Here is a 27,939-nt window from a genome sequence, read left to right on the forward strand (position 1 = left end):
CTGTGTGCATTTGGGCCACAAGGGGAAAGGAGGAATCTGATGCTCTCATGTTTGTTTGTATGTCCTGCAGAGGTGTCTTGGTAGTATGAAGAGCCAGGCATGGGAAAGGGTAGGTTGGATTTGGGTACCAGGAGTGGTGTTTCTTTTTGATTTACCCTTCCTTTGCATCCCAATGGCTTGTTTGGAAACAAATCCTGACTATCATCTGCCAGTGAGTGATACATAGTCTCTTTGTGAAAGTTTCACTGACATCTGTACAGTTCTATGCTGTGTTCTAGTTACTGAGGAATTTTTGCCATAGATGTTGCACATAGTAATGTGGTGGATTTCTTTGTTTTATTGGCCCCAGGGATGCCTTGAAATGTGATAAGATTTACATCCAGCATATTCTATCTTGCTAAGGCCTGTTTGCAGTGACAGGATTTCAAATGGTTTCTGGAATGCATGCATAATCTGTAGCAAAAATGGCACAGTGCAGCTGGTATTAATGAGCTGTGTTTACTATTTGGAGGTTTTAAATAAATTATTTCAAAACTCAAGTGTAGCTTTAAGTGCTTGCCAAATGGCACTTTTTGTAATTCAGATTCCATTGATGGGAATCAGGGAAAACATTAGAAATGATTTCTAAATCCCCATTCTCTTACACTTAAAAAGAACAACACATTTATAATAGCACTTTAAGTAAAAATGGAAAGTGTCCTAGAGTAATTTTTATGGTGCTGAGGAGAGAAGGAGATTGATGTTCAGCATGTTTGGTATAAATATGATACTTTGTATTCTCGTGCAAGAAAAGGAAGTCATCAATATCTTTTTTTAATAGTTTAAATTATGGAGTAATATATGAAATTAGAACACACTATATGTTGCTATTTCTCCGATGCTTCTTTGCTAATATTTCATGTTAAGTCAGTTTGGATATTCTCTAGTGTTCGTATAAACGAAATTCTCACACAAATGTAATTTCTAAGAAAGTTTAGTTAATTGGATGGATAAAGTTGCTAAAATGGTACAGCAGGCTTCACTTTGTTATTAAATCATTGTTAACCTGTTTTTCCATTAAAAAGGGTCCCAGAATGACTTGCAGATATCAGTTTAATAAAAGGGCTCCTGCCCTTAGGCATACAGTCTAAAAGACAGTACACAACGGGGAAAGGGGTTGGGAAAGAGGAAGAAAATCAAACCAACTTGGGTGTTAGATTTTAGTTTCAAAGTTCCAGCTGGGTTAGAAACAGTTCAAGAATTTGACTTAAGTGTTGGTCATTTTTACTGTATTTTATAAATTCATGATGTATATCACCATGATATTTTTTGAATGAGTTGTCGGGTTAGAAATACTTGTGTACAGTGAGGGGGAAAAGTATTTGATCCCCTGCTAAATTTGCCCGTTTGCCTTCTGACAAAGAAATGACCGGTCCTGGGTTAAACCACAGAGCCTAGGACTTGATGATCAGAAGGTTGGTGGTTCAAATCCCTGCGACGGGGTGAACTCCCGTTGCTCGATCCCTGCTCCTGCCAACCTAGCAGTTCGAAAGCACGTCAAAGTGCAAGTAGATAAATAGGTACCGCTCCAGCGGGAAGGTAAACGGTGTTTCCATTCACTGTTCTGGTTCGCCAGAAGCGGCTTGGTCATGCTGGCCACATGACCCGGAAGCTGTACGCCGGCTCCCTTGGCCAATAAAGCGAGATGAGCACCACAACCCCAGAGTCGGCCACGACTGGACCTAATGGCCAGGGGTCCCTTTACCCTTTACCTTTATTGTAGCTGAGAGAGACAGAATAACAACAGGGAAACCCCCAGAAACCCAGAAGACAAAAGTCACAGATTGATGTGCATTATAATGAGTGAAATAAATATTTGATCCCCTATCAACCAGCCAGATGTCAGGCTACTTGGTATCTTCACTGTATGTATTTAGCTGAGATTAGAAGCACCTGCTGTAAGGGAGAGGTCTTACCTGTAATCCCAGCTCATTACAGTACCTGTACAAAAGACAGCTGTACACAAATTAGCCACCAAGACCAAGACCAAAGAAAATAGTTGGTAACACACTACTCCTTGAAGGACAGAGATCTTGCAGAGCCTGCAAGGTCCCCTTGCTCAAGACAGCACATGTACAGGCCCATCTGCAGTTTGCCAGTGCACATCTGAATGACCCAGAGGAGAACTGGGTGAAAGTGTTGTGGTTAGATGAGACCAAAATCGAGCTCTTTGGCACCAACTCAACTCGCCATGTTTGGAGGAGGAGGAATGCTGCCTACGACCACCGTCAAACATGGAGGGGGACATATTATGCTTTGTGGGTGTTTTTCTGCTAAGGGACAGGACATCTTCACTGCATCGAAGGGACGATGGACGGGATCATGTGTCGTCAAATCTTGGGTGAGCACCTCCTTCCCTTAGCCAGGGCATTGAAAATGGGTCGAGGTCGTATTCCAGCATGACAATGACCCAAAACACATGGCCAAGGCAACAAAGGAGTGGCTCGAGAAGACGCACATTAAGGTCCTGGCCAGTTTTCAGACCTTAATCCCCTCGAAAATCTGTGGAGGGAGCTGAAGGTTCGAGTAGCTACACATCAGCCTTGAAATCTTACTGACTTGGAGAGGATCTGCAAAAAGGAGTGGGACAAAATACGTCCTGAGATGTGTGCAAACCTGGTGGCCACCTACAAGAAATGTCTGGCCTCTGTAATTGCCAACAAGGGTTTTGCCACCAAGTACTAAGTCATCTTTTGCAAAGGGATCAAATACTTATTTCACTCATTATAACGCAAATCAATCTCTGACTTTTGTCTTCTGGGTTTCTGGGGGTTTTCCTGTTGTTATTCTGTCTCTCACAGCTACAATAAACCTACCATTAAAATTATGGACTGGTCATTTCTTCGTCAGAGGGCAAACGGGCAAATTTAGCAGGGGATCAAATACTTTCCCCCCTCACTGTAAATAAAGGAGGATCCAGGAGTCACTGTTAGCTTAGCTTAGCCAATGGCAAGGCCCTGCAGTCCCATCAGTCCTTCTACTTTAGCCTGATGGAATATACTTGAAAACTGAATTATGTTAGCCAGTGCTAGAGATGATAAAAGTCTACAGTCAAGTCAGGTAGTGGAATTGGCAAGTGGAATATTGGCAAGAAGAAAATTGTTCTGGGAAGACTGGAAAAATAGAAATAGCCAGACCTCATAAAACATGCATGCAAGTGTATGATAACTTTATGCCTGTCAACCTAAAAAACTTAGATATTATCACATCTGGATTTTATTTGCTTGCTGAGATGACTGTGTTTACATTATTCCTGCAGTTTGCTTTTGCCAAGGCTTTTGCTTATTATTCTATCATTCATTTGTATACTAGTATTACATTTGTACAGTAACAGTAATTTTAATCACAGAGTTCCATGTTATGTTAAGCATTCCACATTTGTTTCTTAAGTGAGGCATTTGCTTCCTTAAAAAGGGGGGATAGTTGCATTTAAGTTTTGGTCCATTTTTTCAAAAATGAAATAAAAAATCCATCTGTTCATCTGTCACGTGGATGAATGTGCATTATCATATTTTAAATTGACAGCTTAATCTTTCTGTTTCTCAACTTCTACTCTGCTTTTTTTGCTACAATTCTTACTTGCATTCAGAAAAGGATCATAAACTGTCTAAAATAGCACTGTTTCTCCCCTATCTTTTAGAATCTTTTTTGCAATATCTCAGTGACCTATCAACCCATGGATAGCTGTTTTAATAGATCAGGCTTCCTCATACTCTGCCTCCAGATGTTTTGAGACAACAATTCCCATCATCCCTGACCACTGGTCCTGCTAGCTAGGGATCATGGGAGTTGTAGGCCAAAAACTTCTGGAGGGCTGAGTTTTGAGGAAGCCTGCTCTAGATGGCCATTTGTCTTTTCTTCTATAGTCATAGCATGGTTGTTAACTTGCTGGTTAAACTATTAAAGACTGATATCCTTCCCCGTGTGAATGTAGTATTTCTCTCAGCTTCCATTGTTTGACAAATGCAGAATATTTTAATTGTTCATAATTTATATTTGCAGTATATGTTAGTCCTTTTTGAACTAAATTCAGGCCATTTGCAGTGATATTTCAACACTGTGAATTAAGTCTGTATGAAAATAAGGAGCTGTAATAAAATAAAGCTTGATGGACCACACATTGCTCTTCTTAGAATCAGAGGAATATAACCTTTTGCACATGAAAGGAGGCAGGACCTTTTATCTAAAAAAGATAGTTAAAACAGTAGTCCTGATTAGTGGTTTGGCCATATTAGGGTGGTAAATGAAATTGAAATATAGTTTCTATCTAGTGGAGAGTTCACCTTTACAACACACATGTGCAATTCTGGTTCACACAGAACTTTCTCCCTTCTGTATGTATGCCAAAGCCATTCACTTAGCAAAAATCAGGAAAAAATGAATGTACAAAATGACCCCTTGAATGCTAGTGAACAAGAGGCACAAGAAAGGAAAGGGTACTCAAATATAAAGAGAGAATACATTATAAAAAGGGAAATACAGTGGTGCCCCGCAAGACGAACGCCTCGCAAGACGGAAAACCCGCTAGACGAAAGGGTTTTCCGTTTTGGAGGCGCTTCACAAAACAAATTTCCCTATGGGCTTCCTTCGCAAGACGAAAGCCCATAGGGAAATCTCCGGGACAGCGGGGAAGCGCAGCGTGTCTTCCCCACTGTCCTCGGACCTCCTCCAAAGGCTGGCGGTGGGGCGGAGAGACCTCCTCCCGCCACCAGCCTTCGGAAGGCTCCTCCGAAGGCTGGCGGTGGGGCGGAGAGACCTCCTCCCGCCGCCAGCCTTCGGAAGGCTGCTCCGAAGGCTGGCGGTGGGGCGGAGAGACCTCCTCCCACCGCCAGCCTTCGGAAGGCTCCTCAGAAGGCTGGCGGTGGGGTGGAGAGACCTTCTCCCCGCGCCAGCCTTCGGATGGCTGTCCTGAAGACTTGCGGTGGGAGGAGGGTTTTCCTTCCCACCGCCAACATTCAGAATGCTGTTCTGAATGTTGGCGGTGGGGAGGAAAAACCCTCCTCCCACCGCAAGCCCCGGGAACAGAGAAGCGCTGCGCGCCTTCCCCTCTGTTCCCGTAGCTGTCCTGAAGGCTTGCGGTAGGGAGAAAAGCCCTTCTCCGCACCGCCAGCCTGGCAAGCGGTCTTCATAGGAACGCATTAATTGATTTTCAATGCATTCCTATGGGAAACCATGCTTCGCAAGACGAAAAACTCGCAAGAAGAAAAAACTTGCGGAACGAATTAATTTCGTCTTGCGAGGCACCACTGTATATGATTCTGAGCCTTGGATTCATCCAGTGGAGATAAGTGATGCATTGTTAAAGATGACTGAAAGCTGTTAAGAACTCTTGAAAAAGATGAGTAAAATGTAAAGAAATGTGCAGTGCTATTGAAAATTGATGTGGGAGACAATGTAAAGAAGTGGTGTGTGAGAGAGAAAGAGAGATACGTTTACAGACTGTTGAAAAACAAAAACATCACCGCCACAATGCTACATTGGAAATCTAGAAAAAGAGTGGCCATGGGTAACTAGTAAAACACCAACATTGAAATGCTGAATGGCATTTAGCAGATTCTTCAAATAAGTATTTGAGAAGAAGAATGTTAATAACACCATTCAAAGATGTTTGAGGGCTCTTGAGAGAGAACTGAAAGAAAAAGCATTCCACTGAAAAAAAGAAAAGCAATTACTTGGGAAATGGAAATATCTATGTAGTGAAGGGTCAAGGCCAAATTAACCAGTAACTTTATTGCTAGTGAGAAAGTAATGTATTTGGGAAGAGTTAAGTATGGGAATGCAGGCTTCATGTACGCACAGGGGCTACCAAGCACTCCAACAAAGGCTTTGTTGCCTCACCAGTGGTAACAACTTTATTAGCGAATACATATTTGTTTGCAAATACATTTGCTTGCCAAGAACTTTTAATACTCAAATGTCCCTTTTTCTAGTTTTTCTAGCTTATGCAAATAAAATATTTTCTCAGGCAGAGGCAGTATACTGTTTGTGAGCCTTCTTCACAAGAATGGAGCTCTTCAATCCCAAAACAACTCTTTTTTTGCAGAGGCCATTGCTTTATCTAATTTTGCTCACATTCCTCAATATGTCACACACTTTGGCTTAGAGGAGCTAGCACAAAGGTGTGAACTATAGTACCACGGTCAGTTTGCCAGATTTGCAAAATAGCAGCAGGAAACTGTCTGCAGAGATGGCTTTCCTCTCATGAGAGTTCTAGCTTCAAAAGCTGGGTTTCAGTCAACAGTAAATGTGTATTAGCTGGAAGGAGAGATTGAACGCTTTATAATTGGAATAGAAAAAGAGGGCAGTTGTGCCCTGGAGAAAGTGAGGTGCATGGAAATAATATGGAGTAGAGTATTAGGGTGAAGTTTATTGTGAAACTTGGTAGAGTTGGGAAGACGAGTCTTGGGTGGAGCTGTGAACCATTTCTGTTTCATTTGTCTTTGGACCAAACTGTATGTTGCATCATGTTAAGCGTACTTAAGATCTGAACCAGGGGCTTGCACCAGTTTCCCTCTCAATCACCCTCTGCCCGATCTTCTATTTGTTCCCAAAGGTGTCGTTTATTGCAAATATGGTGCATGGTCAAATGGTTCTGGGGTGGCATTTTTAATTTGGAGATGCACAGATTTCCATAGAGCCATACCTACCTTGTCTTCAAAATAAGCCAGTTTCAGCGTGCTTTTGAAGAGGTGTGAGTAATGTAATATGTATTTGGTCTTTTGGGGATTCGGCTCTTTTCTATCAAATTTTACTTTGCTCTTTATGTTGTTACCTGTGATATAGATTTTCTTTTAGTCTACAGAAGTAGAGTGTTAGTGCAGTAGTTTTGTGTCCTCTCTCACTCTGGCCACTTTCTAAACATGTAAGGAGTATAGCTGCTTTGGTAAAATTTGCTGACTTAATTGTGTTTCCAATTTTACGTTTAGGCTATACCTTTTTTATTGCTATCTCCTATTACAGTACATAGTCAAAATGGATCTTTGTGCTGAGAGCCTATGATTATTCAAAAATCCACAGCCGCTGACAAAGCACTGCAAGGGATCAGATTCAGGCTGCAGAACATATCATGCTCTGATGCTCCTGTAAATCAATAGAGCGGTGTGTTCTTCCCTAACGTTGGCTACCCAGAACTACTTCTGATATGTAACCTGCAACGCCTGTATGAATGGTAATCTTTATGAAGCCCCACATATAATGTCTATGAAATAAGAATTATTAATCTGAACAAGGTGTTTTCTAAAGAACAGTAAGAAATTTAAATGCATAGGAGGTGGATTGAATAGAAAAGTATACTAGGAGAAACTTGCATCGATTTCAAGATGAGGTTGAAAGTACTAGTGGGGTAAGACTGAAGGAAATGCCAATATTGATTTGCTTTTGGAAAAGAAATAATTAACTGTCAAGTTGTCCACTGGGTGATCTATTTAATATATTTTTCTTATATTTTAATTCACCCTCTCCCATTGTACAGGTGTGCTCACGTATACATAAATCTGCAAATATTATGCACAAAGAAAGAACTGTAGGTTATTAAATGGTTATGCTTTTCATCTCAAGTTGCACATATAGATTTACAAGTCTGAAGAGGATTAAATACTCGAATTAACCCCGTTTAACTGTGCAATCCTAGGCACATCTACTCAGAGGTAAGGCCCATTGAATTGAATTGGGATTCTTCCCAGATACGTAAGAATATGAGTGTGTCCCAAGATTTATTGTCTGAAATGAGACTAAATTCAGTCCATGCATTTTTAAAAATCTTAACTAAGCTGAAGGGGTATGGGTGCTATGCTTAATCCCGCCCCCCCCCCCCCCCGCTTTCTGCTACTACCTATATTATACTTGTGACTTCTTACCAAGGAGGATATATATGCCTCTGTCAGAAAGATTTCAGGTTGTATATGATGAGTTCCCAGAAGTTCTAAGAAGTGGTAGGATATCATACGTCCTTTAGAGGAAGAAGCACCCCAGAGAATTATGAAATCGCAAGGCAGGAGTCCATTCAGAGAAAGAGGAACTCCCAGATTAACTCTGCCTCATGCAGCAATATACAAGACTCCTTAAGGCTTCTATGTTAAGTGTGGGGCTTGATCTCTTTTTAACCACTGCAGCAAGTATTCTCCCATCAGAGTTTGTAGGAGGGGCAACTGACCTTCAGGTTTTCTTTTTGAGGAAGATCAATCATCAAACCACTAAATTGGAGGAGTCTTCAAAGCCGTCTAGTCCAATCCTTGATCGGGTTTTCCAGCACTTGATCTGAAAGTCTTGCCAGTATTCAGTCTGTTCACCTTCAGAATAAATCTAAGACAATGAAGTAATTCATGCATTATTGAGATAAGGGAGCAGAAAGAACAGGTCCCCTTTCTGCAGTCTTGACAGAGACACCACCTGTGTTGTTCTTCTCTTGCAGCTGTTGTTCAAAGTGGTCCAAAAGATTTGCTAATTACCCTCACAGGGCATAAGAAAACCATGGTTCATGGAACTGATAAACATTTCCTTGTGTATGTTTTGGTGGCTCCTAAAGATAGTATATTTCCTTAATCAGGGGATGCCATTGCACTTGAGGTCAAAAGTGGCCTGTGTGCCAAAGTATATGCAACCATAACCGTTTAACTCTGCTCTTGACTACAGCCTCCCTCACCTCACCCCATTCTCATTTTCTACACACACACACACACACACTTTGTCAAGGGCACAAGGGACCCTCTGCCTCCGGAGCAGGAGAAAACAAGCTTGTTCTGTCTTCCATGTGACACCTTATCCAGGCTAAACATCCTCAGCTTCCTCAACTGTTCCTCATAAGGCATGTTTTCCTGATTCTCGTACAGAGATTCTCCACTTTGACTTTTAGTAGGGTTCTATCTGAAATGGATTTTTCTTCATACAGGCATGGAGAGCCTGCTTGTGTCATTTAAATAATGTTCCCTAACTAAAAAGATCTCTGATGGTTGCTATTCCTCACATCTTTTCTACTGCTATTTTCTTCTTCTGTATGGAGTAAATTGTTGCTGCTGCTGAACAAAAGGTTACTTTGAAGCATAACCATATCTGAGAACACCTCTCTCAGATGTTGCTTCATATGGATTAGGATACATCTCAGGGCCATCCCAGTTATCTACCGTAGTTTTCGCTCTATAGGACGCACTTTTTCCCCTTCAAAAATGAAGGGGAAATGTGTGTGAGTCCTATGGAGCGAATGCAGGGGGGAGGCAGGCAGGAAAAGCCCCCAAAAGCTCCGTGCGGCTTTTGCAGGCTTTTCCTCAGGAGGGAGAAGGGACTGACACGGCCAGTCAGTCCCTTCTCCCTCATAGAAAAGCCCACAGGAGCCGCGCGCTCCTTAAAGGGTGCACGGCTCCTGTGGGCTTTTGGGGGAGGTGGGGGTATTGCCATAGCCGCGCACAGCCTCTCCCTGACGGAAAGGTTGCGCGGAGCTAAAGAATCCATAGCCCCATTCAGCCTCTCCCGGCTGGAGAGGTTGCGTGCGGCTATGGCAGAAGCCAAGACAGCGAGCGGGATGCGTCCCGCTCTCTGCCTTGGCTTCTTTGCTCTTTGGGGGGGAGGAACCCGGGCTTCCCTGGCAGCCCCGAGAAGCTCGCGGAGCAGCAGGAAGGCTGCGCGCCTTTCCGCTGCTCCCCGACCTGCTCTTTGGGGCTGGCGGTGGGCTTTTCCCCGCCAGCCCCAAAGAGCAGGTTGAAAGGAACCCGAAGCTTCCAGAGCACAGCGGGAACTCCCGCAGCGCTCTGGAGGCTTCAGGTTGCCTTCACTGAAGCCTGGAGAGTGAGAGGGGTCAGTGCGCACCGACCCCTCTCGCTCTCCAGGCTTCCAAGGTAGCTGCCTGAAGGTGACTGAACACACCTTGAACGGCACCTTGTTTTAGAGGGGGAGAACAAGGGGGAAAAATTCTCCCCCTCTCTGCGCAGTGCCTCCTGCCGCTTCACTGAAGGGGCGCTGGGCAGAGAGGGGGATTTTTTGTTTGTTTGTTCTCCCCTCTAAAACAAGGTGCGTCCTATGGTCGGGTGCGTCCTATAGAGCAAAAAATACGGTAAATATGTCCTGCCACTCCATTGAATGTAAATTATGTTCAGCAGTGCTGTTCTGGGTGCCGTCTTTGTGAGCGATCTTAGGCTACATGCAGTGTTAGAAACAGATATGAAAGCTAGGAGCTAAATGGCACCTTAAATCTATGTTATGGGCGCAACAATGGAATGTCTAGGCACGCTTATTTATAACAATACAACAAAGCTGAAAATGAATGAACTGCAGCTAAAATTATGTTCATTTTTCACATGGTCTAATCCTTCCCCTGCCCAGCCCCCTAATATTCTTAAGAGGGTCTCTTCTCCAGTCTTCAGAGAGTAGCTGGAAGTGGGAAGACAGAAAAAGCTCCTCCTTTCCTTCCACTCTGAATTTTAATCGGGAATCTTAGGTGCAGTACTGCACCCAGAGCTCAGAAACTGCTCACGCTAATGAAATTCCTTGTCTCAAAATGCTCCTAGAACAATGGGAATTTCAAACACTGGCTACATGTGAATATATCTTCATGGTAGGATTGTCTGATACCTTAAGAAGATTAGGTGTGTTCTGGCTTAGGGGCAACACAGGAGAGAGTCAGTAGTTTTGTTTCCATACTTCCCTACTGCTGAGCTGTGTAAATGATGAAGCAATCAAAGAAAGACATTGCAATCTCCCTGCAATGATTGTGGCAAATCAGGTACTGAGTAAAATCCTCTTATTTGTGGTCTGGGACTGCCAACTGCAGTGCAAGGGTGATGGGCTATGTCTGCTTCAGGGTCCAGTAATTTGACAGATTTAAGGGGGGGGGAAATATTTTAACTTGCAAATTGCTGTGCAGCAGGAATCATTTGAACCTTCTCTAAATTAATTTTAAGTTTCACATTTGGATAAAAAAGTGCATCTCTGTGTGGGAGTAAGAACTGAGTATGTTGCATGTGATAGCTGATGTATCATCTCAAATCCCTGTGAGGCATGGAAGCCTTTTCACCTTTTAAAAGAAAACTACAGAGAAGCAACTAATCCATGGTTTCAAATACAGCTATTAGCAGAGCTGGAAGTAAAATGGAATCTCCTGAGGCCTTTCCCACATGGCTGTTAAAAGCAACACAAAGGAATGAAATAAGTATGAAGAACTTGCTGTGATTCCCACGGTTGGTGAAATTTCTTGTACTGAGTAAGTGTGTGGGGGTTCAAACGCTAAAAATGAGCTTTAATATTTAATCATCTGTTCTTCTTCTGAGACCTATACCTGATTTCTTTAAGATGTAATCGAGAAGAAATTATTATTTCTATGGTTCCACCATTAAATATATACTGACAATATAGGCATATTCATGTACCAGGATGCTAGGAACAAGGTATAAAATGTGGAAACTGTCCTTAAACCTTGTTTATAGTTGGAAATGATAATTATCAGATTAAGTCAAAAGTAAGCTGAAACGTTAGCTTTTGAGGAAGGATTTTAATGAATGGAGGAGGCAGCACTGTGCAAATGTCCAGGGAGGGAGTTCTGTGCAAGGGAGAATGGACAAAGCAGGATATACAGATTTGGTTGGTTGAGGATGGAGGAGCAGTAGAAGTCAAGGTAAGGACATAATGTAAAAAAGGGTAAAATTATACATTGTTCCAAGGCTGTGGAGAACTTTAAGGTGGAGACATTGGGTTTGTGGTAGATTTAATTGGGTATGGAATACATATCCTCTTTGGAAGAGAAGAGGATGTGGATGTGTACAGGCCATCCCCTCTTCTAACCCTCCCTCCATCTATTCGATTTCTGGTTGCTCGAATACTGGGCCATCAGGCCTGGTAATGCGGTTACTTGATGCCGGCTTGGTTCATAATAAGACTTTGATTGCAGATGTGGGAGTGCTGAAACCTGCATGGATGAGCTTAGTGTTTAGGGATGTTTTTAATAACTGATGTTGTAATGTATTTTTAACCTTCTGTTGGAAGCTGCCCAGAGTGGCTGGGGAAACCCAGCCAGATGGGCGGGATAGAAATAATAAATAATAATAATAATAATAATAATAATAATAATAATAATAATTATTATTATTTTGATCTGACTCAGCTTTGGGTACTGAGTGCAATCCAGGGTTGGCAGTGCTATGGCCTATAGATTGCCATTTTATAGTCATACCTCATGTTACGGAAGTAACGGAAGTAACAGAACGGATTACTTCTGGGTTTCGCCACTCGCACATACGCGCAAAATGACATCATGCACAGAAGCAGTGAATCGTGACACGCACAGACGTGGGTTGCGTTCTGTTCAGGTTGCGAACAGGCCTCTGGAACGGATCCTGTTCGCAGCCAGAGGTACCACTGTACTCACCAGAAAGTGCCCCTGCAATGGGAGGGGGTTTGAAAACCTGCACCTGGTGCTGAGAAAAAAGACAGATTGGGATTCCTGTTGGTATATTTCTTATTCTGCTGCCTGACAGCTTCCCTGACCAAGGTAACTGTGGTGGTTGTAGTTGAATAACACCTGGAGGGTATCACGTTGGTTACCCCTGACCTAGACCCATTCGTGTCTCCATCTCAGTTCAGACTCAGTTTGGGGATGAAATTGGTCTTTGTCACCTTGATGGACTACCTTGATCAAGAGAGGGACAGGGGAGTGCCACCCTATTACTTGCTCTCTCAGTAGCTTTTGGTGCTACCAACTATGGAATCCTTCTGGACCAGTTTTGTGAGGTGGGAGCTAGGGGAACACTGTTGCAGTGCTTCTGCGCATGCTTTTGGAGAGTAGCATTGGTTAAGTGGCAGTTATGCTGTGGAGTGCCCCAAGGTACTATTTTCTTCCCAGTGCTGAACAGCATCTATATAAAGCCACTGTGTATAGACATTGAGAGATTTGGGGCAAGGTGTCCCATCTTAATATCTCCCTTCCATTTCATCCTCAGCATTACCCCCCCCCCCCATGCTGATTTCTCTGATGATATCCTGTTGCCATTTTGGGAATCAGGGTGGAGAAGTGGTAGTAATAGTTCAAACAAATGGTGTATCATTCAAGCCAAGACTTGATCCCAGTGATTCTGTGTTACTCCCAAGTAACCAGTCTATTAAAATGGTATGTCTTATGTGTGGTAAAATCTTGGCAATTACCATTTGTATCTTTGCATTCTGTAATAAAAATTGAAAAGCAGACAACATGCAGGGGATGGATGGGGAGGGATCCAGTGAGCAGTATCAGCATTGTTGAGAAGATATTTAAAGTCATGCACAGCTGCTGGAGGGAAAAGTAATAAGAAGAAAGAAGGGAAAACAACACTTTGCATATTTGAGATTTAATATCCTTGGAGGAAGAGACATTCCATTCTAAAATAAAATATTTCACTTGACATAATATGCTCTGTCTCTTATACATTTTCTTTAAGCTATTGTAAGAAATAGCAGCTTGAATAGAAAATTGCCATCTTTTAGAGCTGCCCAGGAGAACAATGAACAGTTAGAACTATGAGCTAGCGGCCCTCTCTCCCTCTCTTTTTAGCAATTTAAATTAATTTTTATATTTTTGTATTTTCTCTTCCATCAACACTTAATTAAAAATAAGATTTATATCAAAGAGGAGGAGGCAGCACCCTTTCAAAACTAAACTTTTCCTACTCAACTGTTTGACTGTTTTGACACCATTGAATCTTTTTAAATTTTGCCAAGCTAATTTCTGGATTTTAATCATTGCAAGATTCTGGAAAATGAACAGTGACAACAATAGATAAAACATGTAGCTTATCTGAAAAGCATAAAAAGCCCACTGAACATCTTTTTTATTCTCCTATATTTCTGAATGGAATAAAATTTGCAATGTAGTTTAATTTTGTATTGCTTTTTAAAGGACCAGATATTGTTCATAGCTTTTTTAATAAAAAATTAACTCTTTGAATACTATGCAAAAAATTTTTTTACCTGTCCTAAGCTGATATATGCTTTATGTGAGCTGGTTCTGTTTTAGTGCCCCTTAAATTCAAACATGAGAAAATTGCAGAAATTTACAATTCAATGCGTGTTTCATCAGGGAGGAATCCACAGATTGTTTTGACACTCAGTTACAAATTCAGCATGAAGATGGACGTCTCATGAAATTTGCAGCTGCTGATTGAATTTATATTTCCATAAAGCCCATCAACAGTTGCAGCCTGAAGGGAAGTGTGGGGGGGAAATGACAAAAATTGTGAGGCTAGCATTTTTCTTCAGACTTATAATGACAAATTACTTGTAATAAGGTCTTACACTGACCAGGATTAAACGAAAAATATAGGCAGCCAGAAGGGAATGATTCTACTCCCCCCTCTCTAATTGATTTGAACTAAAAATGTCTAGAGTTGATATCTAAATATATGTTTAGTCATCTGCAGAGTGTGCGAAATGCATCCACAAATCAGAAATGTTCCAACACTGAAAAATAAGGCACTTGCAGGTAATTATAGAGGATTTATCATACAGGTAATCTTATTTTGTAATAACCTCCCATTCTAGAAGATGAATGTTATGCTCACATAAAAGTAGGTCATCTTCATTAGGTTATAGGACACCCACCCCCCACTGTGGTCTTCCTCTCAGCTCTGAAATTGGTTTTTCTGCAGAGCAAAAACAATGTATGTCTAAAAGCCATAAACCAAGAAGAGGCTGCTCTGACATTCAAATACTCATAAAACAATTAGTTAATTAAAAATAATTGTACAGATTTATTCTTGTTTTAAAATGTTAAATGTGAAATTTTAATCCTATGTTTCCATAGAGAGAAAGGGAAAAAGTTAAATGTTTTATTAGGTGTTGGGTTTTATGGCTATAATATTGTCGTTATTATCCTTGAGAGAATAGAACTCCCTTAATATCCAAGTTTCCAAAAAAATTGCGTCTCAAGACTATTGGAAAGTTAAACATTTCAGGACTATAGCCATTTCATTTAATTGCTAAGGGATTTACATGTATATTCATGCATAATTTGGACATTCTCATCAAGCTATACTCTCAGGACTTTAAACTGATCGTTTGAATTTGTCCCACCCTATCCTGAAGACATGAGGCAGGTAAGCCTGCTTACAGACAGGTAGCTCGTAGCACTAACATAATTGCTGTTTCACTGTTACCTACAAACAAAATTGCAATTCACTTTCCACACTACTGGGAATATTGCATCCCCACATCTATATTTCATTCATACCAGTGTATATGATATAGTGGCTATGATGCTGAAGAGTAAGGTCCAATTCAGCTGAGCTGCCTTTTAGGGGAGGGAGGCAGATTCCAAGGGATATCTCTCCCTCCCTATCTCTCTGTGTGTGAATGTGTGTGTATAGTTTGAAAGTGTTTAATTAGAACAGAGCTTTCCAAACTGTGTGTCATGACACATCAGTGTGTTGGCTGCAGTGTGTAGGTGTGTCACACGAATACTCCTTGCACTCCTCCCAGGGCTGGAAAGGGATTAGTTTAACCTCTGGTTTGCTAGTAAAAATGATAAATGTCTAAAACTTGTATCACCAACATGAAACGTTTGGAAAACTCTGAATTAGAAATATAACAACAAACAAAATGTGACAGCAAACTGAGCTCTCAGAGCTGCTGGGCTGTTGCAGCAGTGTCAAAGGGTGGGGAGGGAGGAACTGGGGTTAGTGGTAGGCAAACATCCTGCATGGACAACTCAGGCCAGCAAGGAAGCGACTGACCCAGGCAAATGGGTGGCCCTGGCAAACTGGAGGTTTGACAAAGTCTACAGGGAGGGATGAAGCGTGGTGAGAGGTGGCTTTGGCGAGGAATAAGGTGATGAGGTAGTTTTGGTGAGTTTTAGGAGGTGACTTTGGTGAGGTAGAAAGGAAGGGGATAGGCAGAGTTGGTAACTGAAACAATCATAGACACAGCTCCTGGTATTGAATATGAATGTAAGGAACAGAGAAGAGACTGCACAATAGGTTGTGGGAGGGTTTCAGATGGGGGTGCCCTACCTGCACTAAGTGAGGGGCCCACATTGACCCCCAGGAATACCAGACCGTCTCTCCTCCAAACCTAACTAAGAAGAGGTTACAAAGGTTCAGGAAGATGTTGAGGCTGGATTTTTCTGGTTTTCAAGGGCAACCATCTTGAATAAGATGTGTGATCTGATTTGTTCTTCTGTGTGAATTATAAGGAAAGAGTGCCCAATGGGTCTGTGGAAAACATGAATTGGATAATGAAGAGAACAGTTTCTCATGTGCCCATGCTTTTAAGCTTTGTATGGGTTAAATCAGCATTTTCTTGTGTCATGCATCTTTTGGCCCTCAGTTGTGCTTGGTGAGCTATAAGAAGCCAATGCAGATCTATCTAGGAGCACTGATATAATGACTAAATGACTAAACAACAACAAAAGTGTGTTTCATACAGAAGCTGTGGTTTTTAATCGGATTACATGGACAGCTGTGCCTAACGTGCATTACTTTAGTCTTGAGGCAGAATTTGTGGTGAGCAGAAAAAATTGGTTGGCTACCAAGGGACCACTGTACACCATACATGCACAGGTTCTTGAAGCCCTAGCATTTCTAAGATGATTTCACATGCTCATATCTGTTTCTCAGCATTTTTTTTCAGAAGGGTTAGAATATATCCAAGGACTAAACAAACTGCAAGCACAAAAATCTTATTAATCTTTAAATACCTGCAAATTGGAGCAAACACTAGCAGTGGAAGTAAATTGACAATCTTTGAAAAATGGACTGGCTGGCAGAAGCATGATATAATTATTTATAAAAATTACTTGCTCTAAATTAAGAATGATTATGTTCAGTTGTACCGTTATGCAACAATTCATATGGTTTGCAATGGTATGTTGAGCAGAGGACAGTTTTCATTATGGATGAGAGCTGAAATGAGTTTCAAAGAAGAGCAATTCCCAGGTGGATTTTAAGTCTGATCTCTCTAGAGTATTTTCCAGCATTCCTCAGTATTAAATCCTCACATTTTAACTACAAAGAGTGTTGCTAAAAATGAGAAAACTACAGAACTAATTATTCTGCCTGTAAAAGAAGGGAGGTCAACATACAGGTATTCTTCAGTGTCTTAAATAAAGCAACATGAGCACCTTAAGCCTGAAATGTCATTTTCTACTGCTCTGGCTGGATAACTTCCCCACCAGCAGGATCCAGCAGAGCTTTGAATGCACCATTGGCCCCAATGTTCCCTGTTGCAGTTGCTGTAAATCTCTTCTTCAAATAAAATAGTTATAAAATAGAAATAAGTAGGTGGAATATAACTTTCTTTCATTCTTTCTTTTAAATTTGAAACAATTTTGATTTACATTTATTTATTTTATTTTTACATTTATAGCTCACCTTTCCTCCAAGGACTTCAAGGTGGTGTACATTGTTTTCTCCTTCCCATTTTATTTTAACAATCCTGTGAGATAGGTTAGGCTGAGAATGAGTGGCTGGCCTAAGGTCATCCAGTGAGCTTCCTGGCTGTAGCAATTTGAACCCTGGTCTCCCAAGTCCTTAGTCCAACACTCTAACCACTATACCACACTGGCTCTAATGAACATACTGCATTTTGCAGTGGCATTTCAAACACATAAAATTACAGGAAATAATCAGTTGGATAAATTGCACATAGCATTCCTTCAAAAATGTGCCACATATGTATTGTTTCCCTTTGAGATTCCCTGTATGCCAAGAATAGTCCTTACAATGGTTGAAGCTAAACCAGCATTTAGAGTTCCTTGATCAGGATTTGTTAACCATCTAGTTAACAAATCTGTGTGAAGAGGCAACAGTTGTCAACATTAACTGTAGTTACATTTTGTGGGGAGGGGTTGAGGAAAATTCACATGAGAGGAAGAGAGTGGTGAAGAGAATGGTGAGGTGGAAGATTGCTATGGACAGCTGGCATTTTTGGTGCTTGATTTTTCAGTAATACTGAATGTCTGTGATAATGGTCCTGAAAGGAATTTGTTTAACACTGTCGTTGTGGTGACATGGACTGAGTATGTGCAGAGATCTGAATTCAAATCCTGTTTTATTCCATGAACTTTGCTAATTGGCCTTGGTTAGATCAGTGCCTCCATTCTTCTTCAAAGCATTTATGCCAGGAATAAATGAAATAACTGCTTTGAAATTAGTAACAAATTTGGTGGTTTCTATCCCAAAATGCCTTAATCTTGAAAACTAAAAAAAAATCCTACTGCCAGACTTAGTTTAACTGTAGGAGTTTAATCTAAGGATAATATTCAGCTCTGTTTGATTTTGGAGATAAATATTTCAATAAGAAATGAGTTGAAGAGCATGTATTTTCAGCTATTTGAATGATTAGAGTTAATTATGTATCTCGTTAATTGGTATATAGTAGGACCTTTCCTATGTGTCTGTTTTGTTTGAGTTTTAATTGCATTTCTTAGTCTTCTGTAGCATGTCTCACGTGTTTATTTTGGAAATGAAAATAATTTACTGGCCTTGTGACAACAGTGGTTCACGTGACAACAATTTCATAATAGTCATGTTAGTGTGGTGCTACACAATCAAAAACAAAAACTCCAAGGAGTCTTATGATACTTTAAAGACCAACACACCTATTATGGCATAAGCATTTGTGGCTTAAAGTCAGCTTCATCCAGTGTATGAAGTGGACACTAGGAAAGTTTATGTCATAAGGAATTGGTTAGTATCTAAGGTACCGCAGGGTGTGTAATGGCTGAATAAAAAGTGTGTCTATGTGATGGGAAGCATCCAAGATAGGAAAAGAGCTCTTCTTAAGTTGCTCAGGTATCTGTACAGGACACACTGGTGACCTGTCGCAATATGAGTAGATACACTCAGTCTCTACAAGCTGCTTGAGTAATCTTTATACTTGCAGTATGAGTGTGCTATGGTCCTCCCCTGAACTTCCCAGCAGGGGCAGCTAGTACATTTGTGGGACCCAGTCCCTTTCTTCCTGTTGCTGCTGCTATTTGAAAGGAAATAATCTTCCTTTCCCCCGTTCCAGTCAGTGACAAGTTGTATCTGGAGCAAGTGCTGGGAAACATGCAGCTCTCATAGCCACCCCATCCTCTGAAATTAGGAAGTCTATTTATATACAGAATTTGCACCCTGCTTTTGAGCGCAAAGGGCTCTCAGAGCAGCTTACAAAAGTCACTACTAGGACTTTCTCCTTCCCCTCAGGCTCATAATCTGAAAAGACAGTTCAGCTAAGTCATTATGCATGTGGAAACATTTGCCTTGCATCAGTAATGGACTGGATGAGAGCCAACAAACTGAAGCTCAATCCAGACAAGACTGAGGCACTGTTAGTGGGTGGTTCCCTAGACCAGATGGATGGGAGGTCACCTGCTCTAGATGGGGTTACACTTCCTCTGAAGGAGCAGGTTCATAGCCTGGGGGTACTCCTGGATCCTTTGCTGTCACTCGAGGCTCAGGAGGCCTCAGTGGCCCAGAGTGCCTTCCATCAGCTTTGGCTGGTGGCCCAGTTACTCCCCTAACTGGACAAGGATAGCCTAAATACTGTTGTCTATGTTCTGGTAACATCAAGGTTAGATTACTGCAATGTGTTATATATAGGGCTGCTTCTGAAGACGGTTTGGAAACCAGCTAGTGCAGAATTCAATGGTCAGGTTGCTCACCAGAGCAAGACAGTTTGAACATATTACACCAATCCTGGTCCAACTGCGCTGGCTACCAATTTAAAGTGCTGGTTTTGACCTCTAAATCCTTAAACAGCTCAGGACCACAATGCCTCAAGGACTGCCTCTTCCCATATGAACCTACCCAGACCCTGAGATCATTTACTGAGGCCCTTCATTGTGTGCCTCCTCCTCAAAAGGTCTGGAAGGTGGCAACATGAGAACGGGCCTTCTCTGCAGTGGCTCTCTGTCTGTGGAATGCTCTCACCAGGGAAGTTCGCCTGGCGCCTTCATTATATGCCTTTAGGTGCCAGGCAAAAACATTGCTTTTTAACCAGGCCTTCGATTGACATCCTATGCCCTTTTAAAATGTAGCTCTTTTTTTGGAGGAGGGTGTTATTGGGTTGTTGCTTTTATTTTGATTTTATATATTGTGGTTTTTATGTTGATCTTTTCTGTAAACCGCCCTGAGACCTCCGGGCATAGAGCGGTATATAAATTCAGTAAATTAAAAATAATAATAAAAAATAATTGTCATAACTTTAGGAGAAGTTAATACAGTCTTGCATTTTCCTTAGTTCATTTGTAAAGCAGATAATGTTCAAACAGCATGACACTCTTTACAAAGCAACTTTCTCTTAGACATTTATAAATAATACATAACTTCATAAAATAGAATTACTTAGTGCTTTACACTGTTGACCAGATAAATAAAACACTCAGTGGGAAGCAGAATTTGGCTGCTTCTACCCAAAATGTTCCTTAAGGCAAGATACAGTCTAGCAGTGGTGCCATACGTTGACAATGAACCAAACAGATCACACATCCTTTCATATGTTTTGTTAAAATTGTAGCTCTTGGAGGTAGGGCTATAGAAGTGGGGTGAGATTCATAGAATAATAGAATTTAGTAATCTAGTCCAACGCCCCGCAATGCAGGAATCTTTTGCCCAATGTGGGGCTCAAACCCATGACCCTGAGATCAAGTGTCTCATGCTCTTCCAAAGTCTATCAATCTCTTCTAATTTGCTTCCAAAACATTTAATATATGTGACTTCCTAATAAAAGGCTGTACAATTGTTTCCCTTTAAATCCAATACTAGAATGATACAGTGCTTTAATTATTTTAATAGTGCAGTTCATTTACAATTACTGAAAATATATAGAGAGGAAAAAATTATCAAGTACTGTATAAAGTAGAGAAATAACATCCTCCTTTCCCTTTTCTTTTAAGTGTAAAAAGAAGTGAGATGTTAATGGGTCACTCTAAGGCCGCAATCCTATGCACACTTACCTGGTTAAGTCCCATTCAGTACAACAGCAAATATAAACTTGCATGGAATTGAAATCTAAAAGGCTTTTTAAACCCTGCTCTGAGTTGAAATCTTCCTGTACTGTTTTTAGTCAATCTATTTCTGAAGTCTAAAGTGTAGCTCCATTTCATCTGATGCAAAGTAGAAGCGACTTCATCTCTTTGATTGGGCAGATCCAGGTTTACACACTCAACAACAGTGCAGGATATTATTTAGTTGCGGCAAAGGTGCTGAACCCTACCTACACCCACTCCTAATCTTGCTGTTGCTTCTCTCTTACACACAACTTTCTCCCAGCTTAGTTTAGTTTACTTCCATTATTGTAGCTAGCTTGAGAGAAAATGGTGTGTGTGTGTGTCTGTGTGTGTGTGTGTGTGTATACTGCAGATGGGTTAAACCATGAAGCAAGAGATGGGAAGGCAGACAGACCCAGATTTAAACAACACCTAGTGATGAGAAAAAAGAGTATATGATTTTCTCAGTCAAAATATCTACATAAGTAAGCATTGAAGAATATCAAACGTTCACCTGTGCATGTGAATGTTTTATGTAATGTTCTTAATCAGCCATTTTTCTCTTTGAAATAGGTCAGCTCATTAAAGAGAGAAGATTTGTAGAAACTTCTGGTATAAAAGAACACCAGTATGAAGCGGGGGACATACCCACAGAATGGGAAGGTAATACATTTTTGAGACATCTAAAGTAATGTATGATAAAGTGACTTGTAATTCTCCCAGGCTGAATTGAAAGGACACAAAAGAGCATCTAAGCCTAGCCCTTGCCTAAGATTTCTTAAGATGGTCAAATTTTGTTTCCACTTGACACCCGTGTTCTGGCTTGTCCAGTTGTTACTTCTCCCTTAGTCCTTTGTGGCAAGTGGAGGAACCACTGAAAAGGCTATTGCAGCAGACTGGTATATCTTGACGTACCATCTCTGAATTTTCTGTCTAACCTCAAACACAATGGGTGAGATCCAGTGTTGAACCAGCAGATGCAACGGAATTTCTCTTCCTCCCTTCCCCGCTGCCACTCATCTGTCTCAGAGGCTCCCCCAAGCCTCCAGAGCAGATTTTGGGAGCACATGAAGAGCTGCAGAGAGGAGGAGAAGCAAACAAACATTCTGCTTGTGGAAGTGGAAGTACTGTACATTATGCAGGTGGGATGCCACCTAATTTTCCTCTCTTTGAATTCCGAAAGTATGGCTCTTGAGTAGGGAAAGTAAAAAGTACATATGTTTAAAATGCATCATATGATTTAACATCAAGTAGGATAAAAACAATGCACAACCCTATAATTAGGGATTGAGAAAATGGCCTTGTTTTAAGTGACCATGGATAAGAAAAGAAGACACAAGTGCAAAATGCCTTTTTTCTATGGCTTTCTGAAGCGTAGGATACATTTGCAAATCTGGGCAGTTTATTTGGCTTTCCAGCACAGAAAATAAACCATGTGTGGCAAGGCATACTTTTATTAGCAGCATTTGCATTTTTAACACAACACTTGCTCATGCTTATAATTACCATAACATTTTTTTCCCTTTGTGATTATAGTGGCATTGAATTGGAAGGATTTGTGAAGAGAAGGGAAATAAAAAGTGTTATGAATAGGCAATGGTCTCTTTCTCTCTTTAAGCACAGTTCCTTTCAGGGAATGGGAAGAAAATGTTCAGACTGCTTTGTTTCCCCATCCATTATTTGGGCAGAGGAGGTGTGCAGTGTATTCTTGTTTATGACAGAGCAGAGAAAAATGTAGGTGCTTAAATGCAAAGAACAACATTAACTGGATTTTTCCAGTTAACATGTTAACTGCTGAAATCTTCTGTTTGGAAATGGTGGGAGGAAATGAGAATCATATTCTCCTTCTTATTTATCTGGGGCTGTTTCTGTAATAGGAGAAAGAAGTAGGTTTTAATAATACTGTACTGGGATTGATATAACTTTTTTTTTAATGTTGAGAGCATTTCCCCTACATTATCTCAGTGCTTATAACAATACTAGATAGTGAAAATTGTGGCTCATCATTAAGGCCTCCCCTGTAGGATTTCATATTTTTCCAGTTCTGTAAAACATGAACAAGATTGCACAGATTTGGAAGGAGGTGATGGGTGGGGTGCCCTTGCAGATAGTTTATGGGATTATAACTACAGTGGTATCTCGGGTTACAGACGCTTCAGGTTACAGACGCTTCAGGTTGCAGACTCCGCTAACCCAGAAATAGTACCTCGGGTTAAGAACTTTGCTTCAGGATAAGAACAGAAATTGTGCTCCGGCGGCGCAGCAGCAGCAGGAGGCCCTATTAGCTAAAGTGGTGCTTCAGGTTAAGAACAGTTTCAGGTTAAGAACGGACCTCCGGAATGAATTAAGTTCTTAACCTGAGGTACTACTGTAAATGTATGGCTCACTTCTTTAACAGAATGAGCTTCCAGTACGCCCCTCTCCCCCAGTTTTCTATAGTCTGTTTTCTTCAGGCTTGCTTTGACCAGCAAACCTTGAAACACAGTACCATTTGATCCAATTTCCCTTTCCTTCACTTTCATTGTGATTGCTCATAGGAACCAGGAATGCATTTCGACAATAATATATCTATGCCACTGGTACACAGAAGAATATTCTTGGTGGATGTCTTTCAACTGTGGAATTCCTCAAGGATTGAAGCTTGTTCTGAAGACAGGGTTTTTAGACTTTTGGGATGTCCAGGAGTTGAAGTCAGCATGTCATTTGTTTAAGTGGACAGTTTTTTGTGGGGGTTTCTCCCTCTGTTCTAAGAGTCTGGGATGTGTACAGCACACATCCCCCCCAATACTCCCAACAATCCTGAGAGGTACAATTAGACTAAGTGTGTATGATTTTCTCCATGAACACAGCACATAAGCTTCATGGCAGACCAAGCGTTTGAACCTGAGTGTCCCATGTCCAAACCAACAATATGACAACCATGGTTTGAGGAAATACATGAATGAGTCCCCGATTAGCATGGATAACATGTGTAAGTAACACCTTTCCTTGCTCTGTCAGGGTTCCCTTTCAAGAAAGGAAGCAATGTGCCTTTTGCCAAAGGCATTATCTTGTGGATGCAGGCTGTCAATAACCTTTTTATCATTTTTATTCTAAATTGTCACTTACTGTATCTAGTAACTTACCTTCTTCATACATGTCACTGGTCCTCATGAAAAGGTATCTGTCATTTTCTGTGTCGAGATTTAGGAGTTTGTGTGCCTCATGCTGCATTTTACAGCCTGTCTATTCTAGTCCTTCACTCTCTCTCTCTTTTTAATGGGTACCATTTAGTGATTAATGGGAGTTTTAATTTGCATGCTCACTTTTACGCTCATTACAATGCGTTATATGCCAGTAGAAGCCTTAAAGTTCAATGAAAATCTCATGCATACTAATGAGAATGCAAATGAGTGCTGATGAAAGAATGCCAAGGTCTCAAGGTATGAAATGTCCAGTTTATCTTGCTAAATTCCTTTCAGACAAATGTAGCGTTATCACAAGCACAGACTGTGGATAGTACCATACCGTATTTATATAATTAATTACAACTATGTAATTAGAAAATTAGAATTGCAGTCAGTGGATTTACAAAAGGTTTGATGAGAACTTTGTAGAATTGGACTTCATCTGTATGTGTGTGTGTGTGTGTTTTCTTTGCCTTTTATACTGTTCCAAATAGAAGCTATTTTGGCTGAGACTGAATGAAAGCATTCTGGTTTATGTAAATGTTTTTCTAGAAGTTGATTGCACTGGATGCATTTTCAAGCTGAAAGGGCAAAGAACAATTCTAATAATTGCAAATATTTTGTCTGCCTTCACGTCAACAATGATTTTTCTAAACTGCAATGGAGGTTTTACTGTCCTGCACATCTAGAAGAGGTTTAGTGAAAGTAAAGGAAAAATATGGGGGAATGGATGCTAAGCAATAATAAAGATGAGATAAAGAATTTATGGATTTGAAGAAGCTGTATTTTTGGACAATATGAAGGGAAACATTGTTATTGGCTGGATTTAAGCTTCTTGTAAACATCCTCTGTTCAACTCTGTAGAGACTATACGTTGTGTAAAATAAATAATATTGGAAATGCCTGTCATAAGGAGCCATTCCCAAAATGAAAATAAGAGTAAAATCACATTAACTACATTTTGCTCTGACTCAAAGCTTAGTATGTAGGTAAGAATATTAGAGAAATCAACAATAAAAAAATGCACTCCCTTTAACCCTTTGGTTTTGTGATTAGTATTACTGATTCTTTTTCATTCTCATTTTATGATAATATTGTTCAACCTCATGGCCACTTTACTAATAGAAAGACAATTGGTAAGAACAAGAGAGAGGTGGCACTGTGGGTTAAACCACAGAGCCTTGGACTTGCTGATCAGAAGGTCAGTGGTTCAAATCCCCGCAACGGGGTGAGCTCCCATTGCTCAGTCCCTGCTCCTGCCAACCTAGCAGTTCGAAAGCACGTCAAAGTGCAAGTAGATAAATAGGAACCGCTCCGGCGGGAAGGTAAATGGCGTTTCCGTGCGTTGCTCTGGTTCACCAGAAGCGGCTTAGTCATGCTGGCCACATGACCCGGAAGCTGTACGCCGGCTCCCTCGGCCAGTAAAGCGAGATGAGCGCTGCAACCCCAGAGTTGGTCACGACTGGACCTAATGGTCAGGGGTCCCTTTACCTTTTTTACCTATTTTGTGGTTTGATTTTGGCTCATTAACCAAGATGGCTTCATGTTCTGGTATGTAATGTGATTTTAAACCACAGTTGGCAGTACTGAAACAACTGCAAACACATTTGAAGATGCCATGATAGTTGAGGTTAGGGAGAGGTATGTGGGCCTAACTCTCATTCTTGTCTTAATAAACTAGGGTTAGGAATTATGCTGAACTGGCACAGGTCCTGTTTTTTGCTTTGTGCAGATAATGGTTTTATTATACTGTTCCTTAGTGCTGTTTTATTTTGTTGTTGCTGGTGGTAGTTTTAATACTGTGTTTTAATTTATTGATACATGTTTTAATTTTGAAAGTATGGTACTGAAAGGATAGATATAAATGTTGGAATAAAATTACAGCTTGACTGTAAGCAGGTTCTTGTTTAATTAATTATATTTTCTTTTACATCCAATTCTGGTCCCTACATTTCTGAAATACATAAATAAACTGAGAAGGAGTTAGAGGAGGGCAGCAACAATGGGAGGAAAGTGTTTGAGAAGGAACATTGGTCTAGAAGCATCATCAGCATTGTTTGGCTGTGCATAAACTAATTACAGTTATTGCTGTCGCTATAACGTTAGTAATAACTATGATCAGCAAAGCAAAGACAGCTACATCAGTGGTATACCAAATTCTGAGAAGGCAAAGGATTCTCTTTCCATTCTTCTGAGGATAGAAACAGACTTTCCAAAATAATCTTTAAAAGATAGGGATAAGGTCCACCGCTTTCTAGCAGATTTCTGCCTTGAGTAGGGAAGACAGGTTATGTATGGCAGAAACAACTTGTCATTCCCCCCGCTGCCTTTCGGTTATCAGCAATAAGGAGATTTGACCACCTCATTTCTTTGCCACAATTAGAGTTTGGGCCTCATCTTGGAAGCAGTGGCGGAGCTTCATGCTCCAGCACTGGGGGGTGGAGAGCAGATGGGGCGGGGCTGGTGCGCATCCCGGGGGCGTGGTGTGCCACGGGGGGGCAGCTGTGATGGCACCCCACCGGAATTGTGCTGCTGGGGGCGGTGCACTCCTCTCGCACTCCTCTTCCTCCTCCAGTGCTTGGAAGCAGAATTTGTATTACTTTTTACCTTACTCCTGATGTCAGTCAGAGGAGCCTCAGTGGGTTATATCCAGTGCTAATCATACTGAGAATATACCCATTGAAATTCATGGACATGACTAACTTGGGGCCATTAATTTCAGTGGATCTATTCTGAGTAAAACGTAGTTGGGTACAACCTACTTGGTTGTATTCAACAAAGTCATCCTGCTAGTACAAGGACTTCCACCCACGCAATGAGGCTTCCTCTTCCTTTCCCTTTCATTTTTCCCCATGTCTCCTCCCCAAATCTGTACTGGGGTTTTCCCCAGCCTTCCAGAGAAGACTGGGGGAGGGCACACGAGGACAGGGAGGAGAAATCCTGTAGAGCAGGTGGAAGTTCTTGATCTAATGAGACAACTTCCTTGGATACAACACATTATATATGTGCTTACTGACTTTTTACTCATTGGCAATACAACAGGCACATGTAATGCCACCCCCGCTCTTCCAGTGTTTCCCTTATTGACATTTTCTAGGAATGCAAGTGACAGTCTAAACAGACAAAAATCTTACCTCACATGTTCACCTGATTAGCAGTTACCTGTCCCCTCCCCTTACCCTTGACAGGATGATCTACACATGACAGAGCTAGTTTGTTATGAGAGAGCTTGTCCAGGAGCTGAATGGACTTAAAGAAGGCCAGAGTTAAAGTTCCTGCAGTTTTAAGTCAGAAATTAGGGGGGAAATGTTTTGTTATTACGTGTACCCTTCCTCCAAGGAGCTAATGGTGGTGTACAGAGTTCTCCTTTTCTATGTTTTCCTCACAAGCAACCTTGTAAGGTAGGTTAGGCTGAAGGATAGTGATTGGCTTAAGATCAACCAGTGAGTTTTGTGGTTGAGTTTGGATTTGAACTTGGGTTACTTCCGTCGTAGTGTTATATTCTAACCATTATGCCAGGCTAGGTGTCAAGAATCTTGCTTTAGGAATTATTGGAGAAAAGCACAAGCTGGCCTGGGAGACAAATGTGGGAAATTGTTAGGGATGACTCAGTGGATTGATCTTTTATGCATTGCTGCTTTTTGGTGGCAAATCATTTGGCATTCTGAAAACTTCAGTTTCAGTTCTTGCAGAACCAGTTCCTAAACCTTCTGTGTGTGTGGAAGTGCATTTCATGTGTTTAGTGGTGTCAGGTGAAGGTTTAGAAAGTGGAAACTCAAGTGCTTGTGGAACGGGGATGTCCTGTGCTGTGGG

At 41.1% G+C, this 27,939-nt stretch overlaps 1 protein-coding gene across 1 annotated transcript in view; it reads left to right on the forward strand.

Moving 5' to 3' along the window:
• NDUFAF2 (NADH:ubiquinone oxidoreductase complex assembly factor 2) overlaps window positions 1–27,939 on the forward strand; it is a 42,981-nt gene that overhangs the window by 8,553 nt on the left and 6,489 nt on the right. The window contains exon 2 of the mRNA XM_053408134.1: window positions 21,533–21,622. Within this exon, the coding sequence (XP_053264109.1) occupies window positions 21,533–21,622 (90 nt within the window). The remainder of the gene's footprint in view (window positions 1–21,532; window positions 21,623–27,939) is intronic.

This window comes from Podarcis raffonei, chromosome 11, assembly GCF_027172205.1.
Source record: "Podarcis raffonei isolate rPodRaf1 chromosome 11, rPodRaf1.pri, whole genome shotgun sequence".
In the NCBI taxonomy this organism is placed as follows: domain Eukaryota; kingdom Metazoa; phylum Chordata; class Lepidosauria; order Squamata; family Lacertidae; genus Podarcis; species Podarcis raffonei.